Source organism: Pocillopora damicornis, chromosome 3 (assembly GCF_964200805.1).
Source record: "Pocillopora damicornis chromosome 3, jaPocDami1.2, whole genome shotgun sequence".
In the NCBI taxonomy this organism is placed as follows: domain Eukaryota; kingdom Metazoa; phylum Cnidaria; class Anthozoa; order Scleractinia; family Pocilloporidae; genus Pocillopora; species Pocillopora damicornis.
Window position 1 is genome coordinate 31,329,736 of NC_142672.1, and position 21,169 is coordinate 31,350,904.

Consider the following 21,169-nt stretch of genomic DNA (forward strand, 5'->3'; position numbering starts at 1 on the left):
TTATAACTGCACTGGAAGGAGAATCTCTAGAACGATTTTGCGCTCGTCCATGAACCGTCTATTTTCGTGCCCTGGTCTCGTGATTACTTCGAAAGAAAGACAATGAACACAATTTTGATTACGTAATAAATCTGCAAACAGTGCCTCAAAGTTCTGCACAGAACATGCCAGATCGAGTTAATAGGTAAGCCAATAAGTTAGTCAGTAAGTAAATAAGAAAGTACGTAAGTGAGCTGTTAGCTACGTGCTTGTTTCACCTTTGGGGGGAAGGGTGCGGCTACACGTCGACTTTTGCGTCCTGTGCAACCCTTAATTTGTAGATATTCGTCATGTTGCGATATGTTTATGCAGTATAACATTTTATATGATAGAATTTCGTTTATTACTAATCATTTTGTTCTAATTACCTATTTTAGTATTGTATCAGTCCTTAGATACGTGTCCTTCTTTTGTGGGTAACCGCAATGCTTTTTGACACAGAAATAGAGTTTTTGCTATGATTAACGACAAAACTAAGGCAAAAGAACTCATTGAATGACACACTCCAATTGAAGAGCGCCTTAAAACACAGTTTTAAACACAAGTCAGACGTAATGGCCAACGCAACAAAATTACAATGGCCAAAACTTGTCCTGATGGAACACTGATTTCGAAGACCCATGCTTTAACATGAACAGTATAGCCGGTGAAAGACATGCGTGCGTTGGCACTACAATCGATAACGAGTTGCAGGTCAGCTGAGCCGTAATTAAAGATAGCGGGTAGTGGGTAAAAAGTTTCATAGCCGTCCTGATAAAGTTACGTGGGAGTCTCGTAAGATAACTTTGCAAAAAAGGAAAAAAACACACTGACCGATCCAAGCCTCGAATGCACAATTATTCTGATATCTCTGAACGAAGAAAAAACTAAAATAAAAGCACCTCACACATCGAGTAACAACGGTTTTTAATATCAAAATTTATTGCGTGAATAAAACCCAACATCATATTAACTAATACTCTAAAAATGGCGGTTTCAGGCTATCTTCTGCAACATAGTATCTCCTGGTCGATAGCAATTTTATGGTGTGTGCGTTGCAGTTATTTGATCTTTCCACCATTAAATGCTTTCCAACTGCGTGTATACAATGATAAAAACGAGTCAAAAGCCTAACGATTACGTTTAAAAAAATTCAATACTAGACTATTAAAGACTGCTAAACTCGCAGCTTTACATTACTTGTGCTTGAAGTGAAAATTGTGTATTGCTCAAAATGGTGATAAAAAGACAAAAAAGATAACTTGATGCTGGGCGTTTCAAAATCCCATGGTTTTTTTAGCCTCGACGGCCTGTTGAGAAAAGATATAAAATATGTAAACAATTGTTTTATACTTGATGATTGAACCTATGAAATGAAAGTTGTTTACCTCCAATAGGAGAATGACATTTATACAAGATGTAGCATTGGCTCACACCACCAAAGCTTTGTAACCAAAAATTTAGTTTTAAACCCTTGTCTTTATGCCTCACTAGATTTAATCATAATAACATTGATTGATGCTAACTATTAGGATAAATATTTTTAAAATTAATATTAATAACGCAGACACTTTTATTTTAGAATATCCCATAGAATTTCTTATTTTAAACCAAATCTTCTTTTTCCGTAGTCAAGTTTAAAGTTGTGTGAACTTCTCGGAATGGCATCCTCGATTATAGCATTTGTGGTAAGTCTTCCTTGTATTTTATGATAAGACGTTGAAAAATGTCTTTTTGATCGAGATGCAGGTGAAGGCAAGGCTAGCCGATTTTCCCATTCGTGGGGTTGCAACTTCATTGCCTCAATAGGTAATGATTAGGAAGCTGGCTGCATCGTCGGCTTGCTGCGTTTTCGACATGGACTGGCTGCATTACAGTAGGCTAACTGCCATATTTGGTTAGCTTATTTTTTTCTGTATAAGTGTTTGATTGGTTGATTACCAGTCTGGTCAGCGGATTCCCTGACATTACGCGTAGCCATTTATAGCGTTTCTGGCTAGGTGCAAGGTCGGCTTGCGAGATAACTGAATTTTTAACAATAAGTTAGCCTACTCGTTTATTCTTTCCATGTATATTATAAAGCTTGTTCTTCACTTTTTATTAAAGGTGGTGACCTTTGCTGTAGTTGATTTATCGACCGCAAAACCATATGGTATGTATCCACCTCGAGAAACAAAATGCCATGGATTCAGTGTGATCGGGAGATAATAAACAGTTTATAATCTGTTGCCGTATCTTAGGGCTAAACCGTGCTTTAAAGAGTGTAGGTCATAAATAATTATTCAAAACCCGAATTGAAAAATACACTGAATAATGTATGGGCCAAATTAAGAGCCTTAAGGTGGTAAAACATAGTCTCAGTGTTTTAACACCATTTCTTTGAAAAATCAGTTCAAACAGTATTTTAGTCCACTCCCTAGATAAATTGTCAAAATGCTTCATGACAGCCTGTTCGAAACATGTTGTTTTCTTCGTTTATCCCTTCAATTTCCTATTTATTTATTTGATTATATACTTTTTGTTTTACAATTTGCTTATGATATTCGACTATTAGCTGATTGTTAACAAATAAACCATAGCTGCCAAAGTGAATTAAACTGTTTTTTATTTTTATTTTTAGGCACACCTAATAAGCAAGTGGACAATGAGAATCACAATGAATACCAAATGATGAGCGACCAAGGCCGACCTGATCAAAAACTTCGTGAATTCGAGAAGGACCAAGGCCAACTTTATCATAAGCTCTCTCAGTTAGAACTCCAGTTGGACTCGCTTACAAGACAACAAAATGGTAAACTTATATCCAGGCATACAGGAGTAAATCCATTATCATGAAACTTCTCCCCAGAAGACTCAATTCTATTAATTTCCAAAAGAATGATGTGAGAGGATTTCCAGTACAGAACAGGTCTTTGGTTTAACTGCCCGCCTGAAGCGAGGTCCAAATCATACTTCAATCTTGACATCCTATAATGCTGAAGATAGACTATCTTGGTTTCTAGATCATATTCAGCCAGCATATTCGGCCTCGAAGGATGATCCCAAAGAAGAACAACAACAACAAGATGAAGAGGAATTAGGAGATCCCGAAATGGAAAAAGAAGCAGACGAATCAGAAATGGAAGAAGTAGCAAACTACATAGGATTGGAAGAAGCAGAAGATGAAGGATCTGGCGAAGGATCTGGCGAAGAAGAGGAAATCAAAGAGAGTGAGTCCAATCTGACTTTAGTTTCAATTTTAGTTTTGATTTTAACAGCTATGATTTTATTTTAGCTTTTTTTCATCGTGTTTGGCAAAATCTGGTCGCCCATCAGGAGGGTTGACTTTATTACCAGTTAAAAGCTATTTTACTAAGAGAGCACCTCTTTTCTCTTTTCGTACCGATCAAATGATCTCTATTAGCAATAAATAGTGTCGGATACAGCTGATTAAGAAGAGGAAAAAGATTTAGCTGTTAAAACGAAGTGTAAGCTAACAATACAATTGTACATCAACTTCCATCCATGATACCTCTTCAAACACTAAATCCCAGATTGAAAAGAAATGATTAGAGAATATCTTTTATTCTCGGTTCTTGATCATATCAATCTTCAACTTATCGACAACCTTGAAAAGGGTCATAAGATTTATCTATAATATCTCTAAATCATGTTTCACCTATTTCAACAGAACGCAAACGATTGAGGAAATTGATATGGATTATTACGCAAAAAATCAGAGCCGAATGGGAAGGTAAGGAATAAGGCACAATAATTGTTGTCAACTTAAAACGCAGAAAGGTTCTTCAAAAGCTCTTTGAGAAGTAGTTTTTTCTATTTTCCCCCATCCAACTTTGTGACGCACTTTGCCAACATTACGTAAATCCCAGATTGAAAAGCGACAGCAGATTAACTCTTATTCTCGGAACACAATCATACCAACCTTCGACTCGCCAAGTGTGAGACAACTTTGAGGACGATTGTAAGATTTATCTAAAATATCTATAAATCGTGTTTCACCTATTTCAACAGAAATCATCAGATTAAAGAATATCAGAAGGATTCTTGTGAGAAAAATCAAAAAACTTAAAGGTAAGGAATAAGGTACAATAATTGTTCTCAACTCAAAACGTAGAAAGGTTCTTCAAAGGCTCTTTGAAAATAGCTGTTTGCATTTCCCTAACCCATCTTCGTAACGACCTCTGCTAACATAACGTAAATCCAAGATTGAAAAGCGATGACAGATTACCTCTCATTCTCGGAAAACAATCATAAGAACCCTTGGCTTTCTTGATGTGAGGGCCGTTCAGGAGAATATTGGCTTCAAGGTGGGGCCATTTGGTTTATATGAAGAAATATGAGGTCCGTTTAAAACTACAGTGGACTAATGTATTCTTTATCGATCTTACGGGACTCCCACGTAACTTTATCAGGACGGCTATGAAACTTTTTACCCACTACCCGCTATCTTTAATTACGGCTCAGCTGACCTGCAACTCCATTTGGTTTATATGAAGAAATTTGAGGTCCACATAAAACTACAGCGGACTAATGTATTCTTTATCGGTGAGCAAAGTTAAGGTTCGTGACTATATGCCAGTCCATAGTTATTTATGTAAAATTACTCCATACCTACCCACCAAGTTAGTGTTTTAAGCAGCTGATTAAAACTTCAACTTCTTAATTGAACAATGCATCCATCGTAATAAATCTCTCTTTCCGGCAATTTTCAACCTTAAAGATGATCGTTACAAGTCCTCCTTTGCTTCGTGGTATAGAGGGGAGAACGTTTCTTCGTGTCTGGCGTTGCCGTGTATTCCTTCCCACCACACCACCACACCTCCCTCCTTCCCTCCCTTTTCATTTTTTTTGTGGGACTAAGTCCTGATCTTTAACTTCATCAGTAAGGTTCCAGAGATTTTTTAATAGATCAAAGTCTGAAGAATTACACTGTAATTCTTCATACCTTGAGGGCCACTCATTTTTGTCGACAACATTAGGTAAGTTTCTCTGGCACAATGTCTGAGTAGCTGTTACCTATCATGCTTTTCTCATACTTTTGTAACTAGTTGTTCTCGCAAGTGAGTTGGCCATGTTGCTTCATGCTATAAACTCTAGTTGGAATTTTAACTGCTGTTAACTTATTAAATAATGATTAATGAAGGTGTGTAGACATAGATATCACTCTTTCAAGGCATAATGCTCTATGAGATTAACGAGTACACATTCTAGGACTTAAGTGTTTTGTTCAATTGTTCATGCACAAAAGAATCATGTATTAAAATGGTTAATACAGTCTTTGTTTATCACATTCGTAATCAATCACAGGCAAAGAGTGCTAACGCGCCATTTCTTCATTTTTTTGGCTGTGTCAATCCAATAATTATTTTCAAGGTCTGGCCCCAATAAAGATACGTTTGCCTTCAGGTTGGTCAGTCTCCAAACAGACAAATCAGCATGATTTTTTTTTTGTTACACATCATGAATGCAAGTTCGGAATTTATCAAAACTTTAGAAAATAATCCTTTGAAGATTTTTTTTTTTTTAAGATTTTTTTTCGAGCAACATTTTCTGAAGAGTACAGAATACTTGGAATAACTACGCGTTAACAACTGCAATATGCAGTGCCGATTAGCTTTCAATTGCCCGGAAGACAATCGATCTCCCTGAAAAAGACACGGAGTTTTAACTCATACATGTATTAGTAAAATTACCAATATATTTAATTGTTTTAATTATTTTACTAATTTAATGTGTTAATTGTTTGTCCGATGAGTGAGTCAGGGAATACCTATTTGGAGAAAATAAAAGGCATATTATGTTAAGGACCTTGCATGGCTGTTGGACGAAAAGATGCGAGACTCCTTCAGTAAAAAAATTCCGTCAATATGTTCTAGACAATTTATCATACCAAAATTCCAGTATTTTTGTGTTTTTATATATATGCGTTTCTGTATGTTATATCAATTGGCAGCAGCCTTCAAAGGACTGCTCTCCCATCAGATGGATTCTTGTGAAAATGTTAAAATGTCAACTTTGAAGGTAAGAGGTTTGAGTAACTTTAAGAAACGACTTTCAATATTTGCATGGTGTAGAAAACAAAATGCACAGATGATTTTTCTTTAAGATACGCATTCCACACGCAATAAAGAGAAACAATGAAAGGCTGAATGGGGCGCTCTTTTAGAGCTCGCTCACGGGAGCAGTAATGTAAGAGGTGTCGCGATGCTATTACGAAATGGCTTTGATTATAAAATAGAACAAAAATACGTGGATCCCGCTGGTAAATATATTGGTGTCCAAGCACAAATTAGCGACGAAAACTATTACATTCAACGTTTACTCCTTGCAGTCCTGAAAAAAGACGACATTGCTTATGAAAATGGGATAATCATTAAAGGGGACACTAGGTGTCTTATGAATCCGATATTTAATAAACCAGGTGGGATAATAACGACCAGAAAGAATCGTTGAACCGGAGGAATTTTAATGACATTTAATTTGCATGATATTTGGAGAGTTTAAAACCCAAACAAAAAAGCTGTACTGAAATTAAAGGAGGTTGAAGAGACTGACAAGGATCGGGATTCTGGAAAATGAACACATTGCTTTTGTAAGATGAAAAGTTTAGTCAACAAATAAAAACATATCTGGAGGTATGGAAAAAAGAAGGAAAATAATTCTCAGATATGGAGGTTGGGATTGGATTTAATATAGTATCCGTCTTTTTTCGATGCATTGACGGCGATTAGTAATGAAACAGAATATTTTACACAGGATGTCTTTAGAGAGCCAAAGTAAACTCTGAGTACATGGATAGAGCACAATAAAAGCCCTCTCACTCTGATACCCTCTCTGCGATTGAAGTGGTTGTATAGAGACACAGTTAAAGCTTGAAAGCACGCTCTGTATTGGCTGGCAGTTGGATTTTTTCCAGTGACGTAAAAGACCTGGGCGAGCAAGACTGACAATTGCTATTTTTTGGGTAAAAATGTTAAGATCATTTTATTTACGCATAACCCTTCCAATAGTTGTAAATTAACTTAACAATGTCTTGTTCCTATTCTTAGCTGGTTTCATGTGGCTTACGTAACAATCTGTACAATCTGCAACATTAGGAGCTCAGTTTTAAAAAATTTCCTTCCCTTCTGTTTTCCAAAGAGGGAGAATGACAATTTTTGTTTAATTTACGTAAATCAACTTTTTTTTAAAGTGTCAACTCAGTCGGCACAATACAACATCTTAAGTTCAACGTACACTCATCAATCTTTTGAAGAAATTAAACTTTGTTCAGCTGATTTTGAACAACCACTGTTTTAAGCACAGTCGTAAATATTTGATTTAACCAGGCTATCGATGGTCAAAATTGTTATTTCTTTTTATGATAGAAATTTCTGGCAGTGATCATGGTTTGTGCCTAAAGATGCCAAACAGGAAAAAATGCAAAATAGTCAAAACAAATACACTGTGATATTCATGAGCGGAAGCCCTGAGAAACTTTGAAAACATTTATTCCTCCAGGCGGGGGGTGTCCAAACTCCATATACATCTAAAGTTCTCATGTGCCACTATTCACTTACTTGTTCCTAGCGCATTAAAATAACAATTATTTCATGGGGAGTTGAATTTGAATGCCATCGGAATCTTCAACTCCGGGATCCATGAGGGAGTACACCGGTCAATGATTTGATGAAGCTATAAGGCATAGTATCATCGTAAAAAAAATTTAACTTGAACATTTGGATGTGGTCCTTTAAAATGTGTCCTACCCTTCTCCATCTCTGACTATTCTCTTTCAATTTTAGATTTTCATTTTCCTGTTTGATGTTGTTATAACCGAAATCTGCTTTTTAAAGGTCCCATAAATTTTAATGACGAAGTTCAGTAGAGCGCATAAAACAAGTCAAGATTTTTGAGACGTACGTTGCTCCTTTTCCTACATACAACCTTCGGAATTTATAAAATTAGCTAACACCATGGAATAGCAGTTGTTGGTTTTTAAATGTTCATGTAATGCATTATTATTGCTGGCGATTTTTGCGTAATACATTTGAAATAATTGATGCAGAGGGCATTTAAAGATATCTTAGTAATTGATTTGAACATTCTTTGAAGTTCAAGCAAATAACTGACGCTAGAGCTCATATGAAACTCTGTCACTTACCTTCCTTGATGTCGAGCAACAAGTTCAGTAACAAGGCAATGAATGATTGAATGGTGGTTGCGAATTCTTTTTAAAGATACCCTCTTACTCTTGATGTGGTTTGATTGGCTGAGGATTTAGAAAGAATTTCATTGTTAAATAACAGCTATTATCATAGCTAATGCTTCTATACGCACTGTGATTGGTCAGCAAGCCGGAAAATCTAAACCTGCCCTTAAAATCTAAGCCTGCCTCTATCGCCAGGCTTTCAATTGAGTTATTGCCAATTTCTTCTATAAATATGACAATTTTGCTTTACCTAAAAATGTGTTTTAAAAACTCGATTGCAACTAAAAAACGTTTTTAAATTGACTCTTTTTGCTTTTCATGTATGGGTCAGTCACTTAAAACCTTCCGGTTTCTGTTTGACGAGACTCGACAGATTCATGTAAGATATGATATCTTAAAACCCTGCTCTTCTCGGTCGCTACTTTTCTTCCAGTAATTTATTACCCGTAACACTCGTACTTGCTCATTAATCGAAGGGAAAAACACTCGTTCCGTATAACTCTTAGTGCGGACCGCGACCTTGATTTGAAAGAGGTGTTTATAGAATAAGTGGTTGACCGCACGGCTAATTACTGGTGAAAACGAATCGTCGTCTGAATGAACTCTTCTCTCAAAATTTTCCACAGTCTTTCAATTAGATAAAAACAACAGACCTGATACTTGCGACGGGAAGGGACTTAAATATCGATCGTGACGGGAAAGGGAGCTGTGGGTGGGTGAACCTTTGCTTTAAAGGAAATGGAAGCTGGACGGCTCTTCGTGGCATCTAGGAGATAAATTTTGCGGTCATACAGAACGAAATGCCAACAACCTTTAAAAGTTCATTTATTGCTGCATAATACATTTGTCCAAAGCCAATTCATCTTTCTCACAGTCATCCAGCTGGAATCTTCACGTCGATTGTGACTGTTGTCTACTTGGAGAGTCCTTGATGCAGGTTATAAGTTTAATACCCGCTCTCCTAAACTCTGGTATTCTGATGGTATACAAGATTGGATTCACAAACGAGTTGGCAAAGAACAGCAACTCACAAATGCATCTTAAGCGCAATAGGGCTTCGTCAGATAATATGCGAGTCATTTGTTCCTCCAAGAAAGTGAAAAATACATACGGAGTCCACACGCAGAGAGAGACTAATGTGACAATGAAGAGTGTTATGGTAAGTTTTCGTTCTTTTCTGGCTTGTCCGCGGTGTTCATGACGAGGTTGCTCAGCACATCGAATTGTTGCAAAGATTCCGCAGTAGCTACAACACAGAATCAAAAGCAAACAGAAGACACCTGACGCCGCGAAGAACCAAATTTTTGTTCCTAATAGGTCATAATACATGAAAAAAATTGTAAACAAAGTAAAGATAAGCGACGCGACCCAAATGCTTGCGCCCCAAATTTTATAAAACAATCCAGACATGGACCTATGCCCTATTGGATTTCTCGTGGCGTGCAGTCTCTCTACGGATATTGAGGCCAAAAATCCGAGCGAGCTACCACAAAACAGCAAGTTCACTCCATATGCAGAAATTAACCCAATAGGATTTATTTTCACATTCCAAAGGTCATACGTATTTCCACGAAGGAGGACAGATGCTGGTATCACAAGTGCGCCAACACCTACATCAGCTGCTGATAGGTTGATGAGTAGATATGTACTATGCTTACGGACTCGGCGGTCAGTACTGAAAATGATAATAGCGAACATGTTAAGGGCGATGACAATAGCTGCCTCAACGAAGAACAGCGTGCACCACGCATAACCTTCCTCCTTGCTGACGTGGAAGGACTTTTGTTGTAATGTATAAAACGTTGCCATTTCTGCTTTTGCCTAAATGAAAGACGAAAAGGACACGATGACATCTTTAAGATCAGAAAACGCTATTGAAATAAAATAATGGAACAGGTATACAAAGGTTGTAAACTTATACACGGATCGAGTGCATTAAAGGAGGGAATTTAATCCAGTAACTTTGTTGTTTCCTGTGATTTATAAAAGAAGAGACAGAGAAAATGCCTTTATTCATATTAAGTGTGTTTGTAAAATGTTTCGAGCAATTAATCATATTCTGACATGTACGATCGTCAGAGTTACTCTACCAAAGACCCCTCTCGGACTGGGTGTTAATAGATTTGTCGTTAGTGATTCTCTTCCCGGCTTTCTCCTGTCAAATAATTCGAAACTGTTTTATTTTTCCCAATCGAAGGATCAATGATAATACATGCTAAATATTGCAAACGAGAGCGCAACATGTACGCGCGTATTCTAGATCCCAAGTGTTTTTAGGAGGCCTGAGTTGAATAAACGAAGATGCAAAATAAACAATGGAAATAAAGACCGATAGTTGTTTATTTCGTCATCTCTTTATAAGCCTATGGTAAGTTTTAATCCTTGGAAGAAACGATGCACACAACCCTTAAAAATATTTCGAAATAAATCACTCAACTGTGCAGTGTCATTTACGTCTTAGATGTGTCGCTCTTAGATTTGCCACGTTTCGATTTAGTGTAACAAAGGATCGTAATTAGAAATGGTAACTATGTTTTTTGTTTTTCCGACTTACGTAAAGTCAATTTTTTTTATTCTATTTATAATTGGATTACCATTACAAATAAAACGGAAAATTGTCGATTTCCAGTTTATTTTTTCATTTTTCTGGAGACTTGGCGCATACATCAGGAAATATTTCTAGCGGCAAATTTGTTTATGGTGTGTTAAAATCGAAAGCTTCACTGGGTAGAAAGCAGACGTGTGGTAAACCTTTTTATTAAGAAAAAAAAAAACAAACAAAAAAGACAGAAAGAAGTAGCCTCGGTCCTAAAAAAAAGGACCAAGGCACAGGGCAGGACGAAAATATCCCAAAAATATATTTCAGGTGTAAAAAGGTTATAAAAAGAGCCCAGAATCCTTCCTAATGAATCAGCGAAAAAATAAACCCCCTGTGGCCTACTGTTTGCCACTCACCGACGACGCGGAAAATCGATAAGCATAAAGAGTTTGTTATTAAGCTACTCCGTTAAAAATTGCATGGTTTAATTTCTGATGTTTAACATGGGTTAGTCTCTGGTTACAAATACTTGTTTCAAAATGATTGCTACTCTTGTATTGGTTACGAGATGACGTTTCTGCTTTTGTTTTTCCGTCTACGAAAGCGGAAAAAATAGAGCCAAAAACAAAAAAAAAATAAACGAAAGGCTTACCCCTGTGGCTAAAATGTTGTAAAGAATACAAAGGAATTTACTAGTAACACACTAAGTGGATTTTACATGAGGGAATGTTCTTATACTACCCATATCTCTGACTATTCATAGAAATATTTTTCTATAAGGTAGCATTTTTGAAGGATTCCCACGTTTAGCTGGATTAACCGATGACAATGAGTTCTAAAATAAAATTTTCAACATTGTGTTTTTAAAATCCTGCCCACGTCTATGACGTACTTTTAAAGATAAAAAAGCTCCGTTCATTGAACTGTTGAAGCATACAAAATAAACTGCAGTTTTTTCCTGTTGCTCGGACCGTTCTACTCTCCCATGGAAAATCCTCGACAGATACCGTGATTGTAATGCATGGAGGTTGTTATTATTTAGAAATGTTTTGATGGACCGTACTGCTTGAGCACTAAATTGGTGAGACACTCGCCACATTTGTAATGCTTGTGATGACTTATACTCTGCAAAGTCTTTCACGATTTTGGATTCTGCCAACTAAAGTTTTCAAATAAAGGTAGAAAAGGCCATTTATATAAGGGAAGAGTATCTCATTTTGAACCAATAGCAAAAACAAACAGATTTATCTCTCTCTTTTTAATTCACTATTATGAATTTCTTATTACTATAACCGTAAGCTCCAAGTGCTTTCTAATTATTTTTCTGTATCTATTTATTTTGTTCTTTACATGTCATACTTCCTCTTTCGTGTTTATTGATAACTTTGTTGGCGTTTTTCTTCGTTAGTTACACTTTTTTTGCACTTTTCACATACGGCACGTTATCTCGCAGTCCTTGTATTTAAAGCAAGTTTCTCTCACGCGTAATCACTTTTTTAAGTTAGTTTCTTAAAGTCGCACTTGGCGCAGTTCTCTTTTTTAGAAGTCTTTAAGTGATTTGTTATTGCAGTTTTATCTTATTATCAGTTTTTCTCTTATCATCAGTATAAGTATTTTTTCGTTTCGTTTCGTTTCGTTTGTAGTCATTTTTTGTTTGTAGTTTGTTTTTCTTAGTTAACTTTACTCTTATTTATGTTTTTAGTTTCAACCTACTACTACTGCAGCTGTGTAAATAAAAAATGTTTCGAGTTGATTTGTTTATTTTTTCCGCTTTCGCCGGGGGAAAAAAACAAACATCGATCAAAGAGCAATCAATGTTGATAGCCTGACTATAGAGATTTAAATCAAACAATATCCAGCAGAGATGCTCAACATTTTTTCTCCGGGCTAGATAATTTTTCACTTTGTCGGTAATTGGTAAACAGTAAGCCTCTGGAGGCGTACTTTTTTTGCTGTTTTAATGCGTAGGATTAGTGCCTCCCTTTTTGTCTCCTGTTAACGTCCCTAATGTATTTTGTAATATTTACGTCCCGCCCGGTGAATTTGTCCTTTTCACTCAGTTACTCGTTGGTGACAATACGTCTGTGTAAAAACTTCGTTAAGGAAATCAAATGCAGATAAGCGTTACCAACTGCACTTTCTTTCCCTTTTGCCAAAAGCGGAAAAAAGAGAAACAATAACAAATGAAAAAGTACTCAACAATGAACTTTGTCCAAAGAAAGAAAACCATGAGTCATCTTGACTCCTGTGACTAGAGTGTTTGTAAATAATACGTAAGAACACAATAGCAACACATCGAGTGGATGTTTAATGAAGGAAATTTTCTAATTCCTCTCCAAAATATCCATAGGAAAGATTGGAACGACAAGTATCTTTGAAGATCTACCCCATTTTGGCTGGATTTAGTGATGACTATGAGTTCTAATGTACTGTGAATTTTTAAAGAATAACTCAAAATATGGAAAGGCATGTCCGTTTTAATTGTCCTGGTGATCAGACTGAAGCTGTGTAAAAAAAGAACAAAAGCACAGAGCGGGACGAAAATGTCACGAAAAATTAGTATGTATTTAACTATGAGACCAAGAGAAGCCCAAATCTTTTGCATGAAATCTTTGAAATCACTAAACCCCACAGGGTTACTTTTCGCCACTAACCAAAAATGCGGAAAATTTAGGAAAAGATAATTAGTAGTACTCTGCTGGATCACTCAGTTTGGTTCCAATCAAATACGGTTTCAACATTGGTAAGTCTTTGTGACAATAATTTTGTTTGAAAACTTCGTCAAGGAAACGCAAGATGATTGGTGGCCTTGCAAATCACTGTCATTTAAGTGCATTTAATTTTGTTGCTTTTGAACTGTCTTGTATTTTCTTTCTCCGGAAAGGACCAACAACGAAAGAAAAAACAATCAAAAGAACTTAACAATGAATATTGTGCAGAGACCGTGAAAAAAATTAGTCAGGTTGACTCCTCTGGCCTAAGTGTTTGTAAAGATTACGAAAGAACACACTAGTGACACATAAGATTTATGTTTAATAAAGGAATTTTCTCACACTATTTCGAAATATCCAAAAATAAAGTGTTCCATCAAGAAAGATTCTCGAATGTGGCATTTCTGGCATGACTGACTGATGACTTTGAGTTCGTATGTGAATTTTTAATAGATTTTGTTAGAAGGTTCTCTAACCACATATATAACAGGTGCTAAAAAGGAAAAAAATTCTTTATTGAAGCGTGCATAAAAAGGGAAAAAGAATGTCTCAATAAAACTGGATCTTTTTAAATCTAATCCCAGATATTTTTGGTTTCTTATGAAAAATGCTCGATCGAGGTCAAGCCTTCGAGGTCATAATCATTTTGAATTGTGTTGAAGGGCGAAGGTGACTCCTGCAATTCGTTAACCTCACGCGACGTCTTCTCAGCTTATTTCTAACTGACTTTCCCTGGGTTTTAAAACTCGCTGTTTTCGCTGTTCTAGTGTTTTGCTTTGTAGACGTTAATTGATCTACATAGGTCTCCCTCTAAACCATCCATGACATCTCAGAGAACAGCTGAGAATCACTGGTGTCTTACACTTACTTTAGCACAGAAGGTGCATTTTCCGTCCGGTCTAATTCCTATTTTTAGTAGTTAGCTATTAGTCGCTAAATAAAAGCAAAGACAACAAGAAAAAAAAACTACCTTAGCACAGACTACTCCTCTCCCACCCTAAGGAAGGCATAGATAAGAGCACAGCTCTATGGTGGAGAGGATGGAGCGAATTTTTTATGCCAATCACATAGTTTAGTCAAACAAACCGTTGCAAGCCTGAATTACAGTTAGATTAAAGTAAATATACCCAAATCGAGAAGTCGAATCAATTGAAAAACCTATCCATCTTTAAACGGTTAAGAATATATGAAAGTCATATATTTGAACTGCGGATAAAGACGTGAATGAAAGTGATCCTCGCAGTAATGTGAACTACTTAGGCAGTAGTGAAAATAAGGCCTGAAAAAAATTCAAGCCAGTACGGGATTTGAACGCATGACCTCTGCGATACCGGTGCAGCGCTCTACCAACTGAGCTAACAAGCCAACTGGGAGCTGGTCATGATGTTGGTTCTAAAAAAATCCGTGAAGTGATGAATAAACGGTTAAGAATATATCAATCTTTGTATGCAATTTTAATTCTGCCATCAAGCCACTGAAGCAATACTTGTCAAAAATCATAAATTTTGCCGGTTCTAAAGGACTACTAAAAATTGTCTCATAGTTATGATCAATTCAAGATAAAAGTTTATGTCTTCCTTGCAGAGTAGAACGTGAGAAGATGCACATATTTCACTAAATTATTCATAACAAGTTCCTAAACATCTCTATGCTAATTGGGGACACAAACAAAGAGAGGACATTAAGTAAGTTGTGAAAAAGTCAAAACAGGTATTTACGTTTAAAAGCACTTTGCCGCATCACTAGTCTGTGAGGCTGAAAACGAAGATATCCTTGTCATCATAAGAAGAAAAAATATTTAGTAAAATCTCTTTATTTTAAATTGCGTTTTTTTTCGAGGTTCTGACAAAAATCCTTGTTTCTAAAGTAAGTAAATAAAAGTTATTTGCAGATCAGCTCAACAATTTCATATTCCACTGATTTCTACAAAGAAGAGTAAGAGGAGATCATGAGTGATCGCAATTTTCTACATTATCAAAAATATGATAAAACAACACGAAGCAAAATTCCAAAAATATTTCTTAGGGCTGGGTTGAATTGCTTTCAATAATTTAAACGTTTTAGTCAATACTTATTACACAACTCACTAAAACACTTGAAATAAAATTGGATGCAGATCAATCATACAGCCTAGTTTTTTTTTAGCGATATGCATTTATATTTTCTTTTTGGTATGTTCTTGGTTCAATACTTCCAATTCTTTTAAACTTTATCTGGGAAAGAAAGATAACAGTTTACAGTTTGTAGGCATAATATAGACACAGTTTCAACGTTTTCAATTTCACTGGTAACATGGCGTTTAAATATTATCTGCGCTTTTAGTACAAAGACAAAAATCCTAAGAACAATGGGATGGGTTGGGTTTTTCCGTTCCTTAACGCCCGTTGAATTCAATTTCTATAAGAGATAATGAGAAAAAAAGACAGCATTGATCTGTGGATTTCGTTAATCCGCGTGATTTTAAGCTTTAAGAAATGTTTTCTTCTTGAAGCTTTGCTAGGGCATTTCAAAGCTTGGCGCGTCTAACAAGCATTTTCCATCGATCATAAAAGAATTCAAACCTGTTTTTGGGCTTATTGTGAGTTATCTCGTGTTCAGCATCTACAGTCAGGATACTTTTTTGAATTACCATGTTTTCCCGTTGTCTTGCAAATAAAACAACACGGCTAGTTTTTTCATTGTAGAAGGTTGCAGGTTTTTTTTTTCGGTCTGAATCATTGCTCTCATGTTCAGTTACAGGATTATTCTTAAAGCCTGAAGTCTCAATATGCATCCCATTTGCCAAGTATCCTTGAACACCTGCCAATAAAACTGGATGCCGAACATAAATTAATTTTGTTTAAAACGCTGTAAAAAATTATGAACGACGAATACTGTTTGTCACAATCTGTCGTCGTACGGAAAGGGTCGACTTCTTGCATAAGTTTATCATATGAAGAAACGCTGAACGAAACTTAATGTCAAACCACTTAAAAGTATCATTTTGGTTTTTTTTTTCTTTTATTTTTAATTTTTGTTCTTATTCTTTTTCTACAACTTATAATTTCAGCTTGGATTGATTATATTTGCCCCACCGTTCTTCTTACCTACTTCGTGAGGCAATGAACGCACAGTATCAAGAATTTTGAAGGCTCGCACTTCTTTTATATGTTCATTTTGGATCTAATGAAAACGTTCATTCAACACTTCTTAGTTGATATTTCAACTAGACATGACCCATAAAAAAAAAGAAAAAAAAATGCCTTGATCATGCAGTGCGCATTACAGTGAGTGTTTTGACTGCACTTCAAAATACATCTTCCAACCAGTGTCAATATATTTTCCCCCATACAGCTTATATTTTCCATTTCTTGCCTAGAGTATGTCGCAAATTTAAAACAAATATCAGATAAGTTTAACGCCTTACCGGTAAGCTTGAAAACAAATTTTCCAAAGAGACGCTACTCCGCGCTTTTTGAGGAAGAGGCTGATATATAGTTATCGAAAGTGAACTGTTACAAAAACGTTCGCAGACACCTGCTGCTGTTTTAATTCATTGAAAGAAAATCCCGAATTTAATTAAAATTGTATGAGTCTCTGTAGCATCAATATGCAAACCCGCTGAACTTTTAAAGGCTACGTAGGTTGTAGATTTTTTGCCTGTTTGAAATTTGTCCTGCTAAACCTAACAGATGTGCCAATGACTATGCAGAAATGCAATAAAGATAATGGTAACGGACAAAAGAGAAATACAGAGAAAGACGTTTAAACAACAGCCGGCAATTATGAACAATGAAAATTGCAAATGCTATCTTGCATTTGCTAAATCAGCATAGGATTATACCTTAAACTCTTTTAATTTACTCCTGCGCGAATATCGATTTCGTTTGAAAAAATGTCTCACTTGTTGATCTTAAACTCTATGATCTAACTGATACCAAATTGATGTCTTTAAAAAATGATCTCGCCCAATACACAAAGTAGAGTTTCAAATCACTCTCATACATCTTTTATGCCTCTAAGGAGTGGCTAAGAAACTGTAAGACATGATATGCGATCTAATTACAAATATAGTAATGCTATTCTGTTTTTGTGTTCTTTTCCGAGCTGTTTTTTTGTTTGTTTGTTTGTTTGAGATGGTTTCATTTTTTGATTGATAATTTATATCAGTTCATCATATTCCTTTTCAAGATCTCATATCCACGGGAAATACCTGTATGCCGCATATTTATTTCAACAACCCCGCGCTGACGTATCTTCGTTCAGTGGTGATTTTCAGAGTTGTCAACCTCGTCAAGTACGTGCTCTGTCAGACATCAATCATCTAATCGAACTTTACCGAATGTATTCTCCATTAGTGATAGTCTAAGTGTCGGGCAGCTTTATATTTCATTCGAAGTGCTTGTAATTTGATTAATCTGTTCTCACTCACCCACCATTACAATGATTCATTTTCGATTTATTTCAAAACTTTCTGGAAGCATGTGTTAACTAAATTGTGAACTGGAAAGTAAGTCAAAGAATAAGCGTATACCTGTACTCATGCCACGCATTAGGCAACCAAAATAAATTCACAATGTCCACGAGCTATGCCCGAGTCCTGCTTACCAACCGAGGCAAAAGTTGTGGACCTTGGTATTTCCACAAAGTCTTCAAAGCCTACCGTACTCAAATATAGTTTTTAACCCTATTTGTCACTTTGACATCTTTTTTGTTAGATATGTTGAGTCGACTTGTATCACCTTTCTTGACCTCCAACTGGTATTTCTGTGAACTCTGGCATATTACAACGATTTTCTGACTGAGTCAATTCCGAGTTGTTAAAGTTAAGAAATGAAAAAAAGAAAAAAAAAAGACCCCTTGAGGACTACTGTATCTAATAAATTTCTAATAAGGCCATATACATTGTATCTTATGAGGAGAATCCTAGTTTATAATCAAGACTTCAACGTGATATACTTAAAATGCTGAGTCAAGTACAAAAGCTGTTTATTATTACAATGTTTCATGTCAAATTTAAAATTTTAATACCTTGTATTAGCTTCTATAACTTCCTGTCAATTCGCACGCGCCGAGTAGGCGTAACAAGTTATATACCAATATGCCAATTAAATTGGCTCTGCCGTCGCCTTTTCATCACAGATCACTAAAAAATTTGAAATTACATGTTTTAATTCCGAAATAGAGATAATGATAATAAATAAAATACACTTCTTTTCCGATAGCAATATTGTAACAAAAACTTCTTTGATGAGGTATAAAAAATACTTTTAATCATTTACTGTGTTTATGTTTTTGTAAATAATAAATAAATGTAAGACATTAACTATTTTCAACTCGTAGCATGATATCAGCTGCCTCACTGTTGGATGAAAGGATCTTAGTTTATTTAAAGCTGTGAAAAACTCACTTTATATCTCCTAGTTGAATATTGATGAATTTCTTGAACACGTGAAACTTGGTTCCTTCCCTATTTTTGTCACCTTTTAATTTTTTTCTCTGTTTTCATATTTCGAATGCAAATTCATACAATTCTACCACGCTATAGTAAGAGAATTGCAATTAGTTTCATCACCTTAAACATGAGTAAAAGGGGTAAGTTTCTAAAGAAACTGTGGTGCTGCGTCGGTGGGAGAGTATAGCAGGTAATTTAGTGTTAACAACTGAGTTGAAAACGTAAATTGGCCACCGTAAACAGTAAAAAAGCTGACGTTTTGAGCGTTGGGCCCTTCATCAATCGCTCTGACGAAGGACTAACGCTCGAAACGTCAGCCTTTTTACTCTTTATGGTGGCCAATTTACGTTTTCAACTCGGTTGTTAACACTAAATTACTTCAAACACGAGTAAGCTTGACAGTTGTGGAACAGTTATAAGAGCATGCCAAGAGGGTTGTTGGAGGACTGTTGGGGCGCTGTTAGCAAGGGATAAAACCTGTTCATGAAGAAGCTTATTAAAGATCCAAGGCAACTAAAATCTGTTTGGTGACAAAGTCGCCACTGCATAATTAGTTATTAATGCCATTTTATTGTTACCATCGCAACAACCAAACTTGTCCGCGATATAATTAAGTATTCTGTACTCGGACATTTGTAGAAATCAACTGAACTGTGTGAGGTGCTACTCTACGTGGACCAGTATTTGAAAAAGTCAGACGAAAGTTGAAAGAAAGACTTCAATAATCGGCCCAAGCTAAAAAGAGCCTGAAAATAAATAACCAAAGTAATGCGAGTATCCAAACAAAGCGGGAAATTTGGAAATAATGGATAAATAACACGAGTAAATACATCAAATATGAATATGGAAAAATAATAACAAAATATAGAACAAACCAAGATTTAAACGATCAATAGTAAAGCGTGCTACTGTAAAAAATATCGAATGAACAAGTGATGTGCACCAGCATAAAGCTTACATTGGTATAATTTAGGGAACTATCGCAATTAATATTACCTGCAAGAATTCCATTCAAAACCAAATCCGTCGCCCAGGTGAGCCAAATTCTAAATTTATCTAAAGAGTGTTTGGATAGAAAATTCCTTAACTGATAAAAGGCGCCATGGACACACAAAAATCCATACCTGCATAATGCTTTATAGGATGTGAAACAGAGAGGAGAGAGGAAGAAGTTGAATGAAATTTCGGCATAAAAGTACTCTTTCCTTCTTGTCTCTGACTTGAATGCTTCAGAAGAATTTAATGATTATGACCTGAAATATTTTGGTATTGAAACTGCGGCTGTTTCTATTGCCTATACAGAGTATTAATAGTTTTTGTTTGTGGATAGTTCAATGGCTGTGTAGCTGAGCCATTCAATACATATAACTTCGAAGCTCAAATTAACCTTGCTCCGCGCACAGTACAGTGTACATTGGTGCTATTGTTGATGTTTCAAGCTAAAGATGTAGTCTAATGAAGGAAGGGTAAACATCTTAGCTATTCAAGCACAATGCCGTTTGGAGCCGCACTGTCTGAATATCTCTTTCGAAGAGGAAAGATGTGTTCTCAAGTAATCTCTACGATTGATTCAGTTAACAGGAATGGGTCAAGAGTGATACTGAAAGCGTGATTTAAAAGTACCATCATCGAAAAGAAAGGGAATTGGATAGATCGAATGCTTTTCTGCAAAATGTATGTATATATTGCAATTGATTCGGTGAACAGATAAGTTGAAGCAAGATATTGTATGCGTGAATTTAAAGTACCATCAATTAATAGAATAAAAGTTAGGTTGGCCGTGCTGAATGCTTTCCCACGCAGAAAAAAATATTAAACGGTCATTAGTGCATAGAGTAGTTGCTGCTTCATATCTAGTTTTGTGTGATCGGTCTGTATTAACAACGCGATACGTGGTTGTACACAACATTCAATACAGGCATCGTCCTTTGCTTTCAACGTAGAAGAATCTCGACCTCGTAGACATAAACTATGCAAAAATCATAGGAACATGGATAAATATTATAGTGTTCTGTTTGACGTGATCGAAGCGAAATTTATTAAACACATCACTCTAAAGAACCGTAAAGATGATTGCCATTATAAAGATTGTTTACACACAGATATTCTGATGATACAATGCCGGTGGAGCTCTATGATTCTGTATAAATAAAAACCTACTGTAGATATTAGCTTGTGAGATTAATCAGATTTATTCCCATTTTCACAGACACGTATTTCATACAGCTTATGATACACAATTAAGATAAAACTCGATAGCGTCACGAACAACATAA

General features: G+C 35.8%; 2 protein-coding genes across 5 annotated transcripts; one reads left to right on the forward strand and one right to left on the reverse strand.

The window, feature by feature from the left end:
* Nucleotides 1-1,556: 1,556 nt before the first annotated feature.
* Nucleotides 1,557-3,321, forward strand: LOC113680611 (uncharacterized). 2 transcript variants are annotated; one of them, XM_089200764.1, is made up of 4 exons: nt 1,557-1,706; nt 2,125-2,170; nt 2,639-2,809; nt 3,021-3,321. In XM_089200764.1, exons 1-4 carry the CDS (start codon nt 1,680-1,682, stop codon nt 3,290-3,292), a joined length of 516 nt encoding a protein of 171 aa, XP_089056890.1. In that variant the 5' UTR covers nt 1,557-1,679; the 3' UTR covers nt 3,293-3,321. The 2 variants fall into 2 exon arrangements, with proteins under 2 accessions (XP_089056890.1, XP_089056889.1); XM_089200763.1 differs by lacking the exon at nt 1,557-1,706 and having other exon boundaries at nt 1,958-2,170.
* A 5,696-nt stretch (nt 3,322-9,017) lies between these two features.
* Nucleotides 9,018-20,124, reverse strand: LOC113680604 (adenosine receptor A3). 3 transcript variants are annotated; one of them, XM_089200758.1, is made up of 2 exons: nt 20,018-20,124; nt 9,018-10,030 (listed from the first exon to the last, which is right to left on the reverse strand). In XM_089200758.1, exons 1-2 carry the CDS (start codon nt 20,021-20,023, stop codon nt 9,101-9,103), a joined length of 936 nt encoding a protein of 311 aa, XP_089056884.1. In that variant the 5' UTR covers nt 20,024-20,124; the 3' UTR covers nt 9,018-9,100. The 3 variants fall into 3 exon arrangements, with proteins under 3 accessions (XP_089056884.1, XP_089056883.1, XP_027053441.2); XM_089200757.1 differs by having other exon boundaries at nt 19,890-20,029; XM_027197640.2 differs by lacking the exon at nt 20,018-20,124 and adding an exon at nt 16,866-16,990.
* Nucleotides 20,125-21,169: the final 1,045 nt, after the last annotated feature.

What these genes read in the sequence shown, in the direction of transcription:
- LOC113680611 (XM_089200763.1), top strand. Translation starts at nt 2,086, where the DNA reads ATGTATATTATAAAGCTTGTTCTTCACTTTTTATTAAAGGTGGTGACC. An exon ending in ATCGACCGCAAAACCATATG is followed by an intron (nt 2,171 to 2,638) that starts GTATGTATCCAC and finishes TTTTATTTTTAG; the next exon opens with GCACACCTAATAAGCAAGTG. An exon ending in GCTTACAAGACAACAAAATG is followed by an intron (nt 2,810 to 3,020) that starts GTAAACTTATAT and finishes CTTGGTTTCTAG; the next exon opens with ATCATATTCAGCCAGCATAT.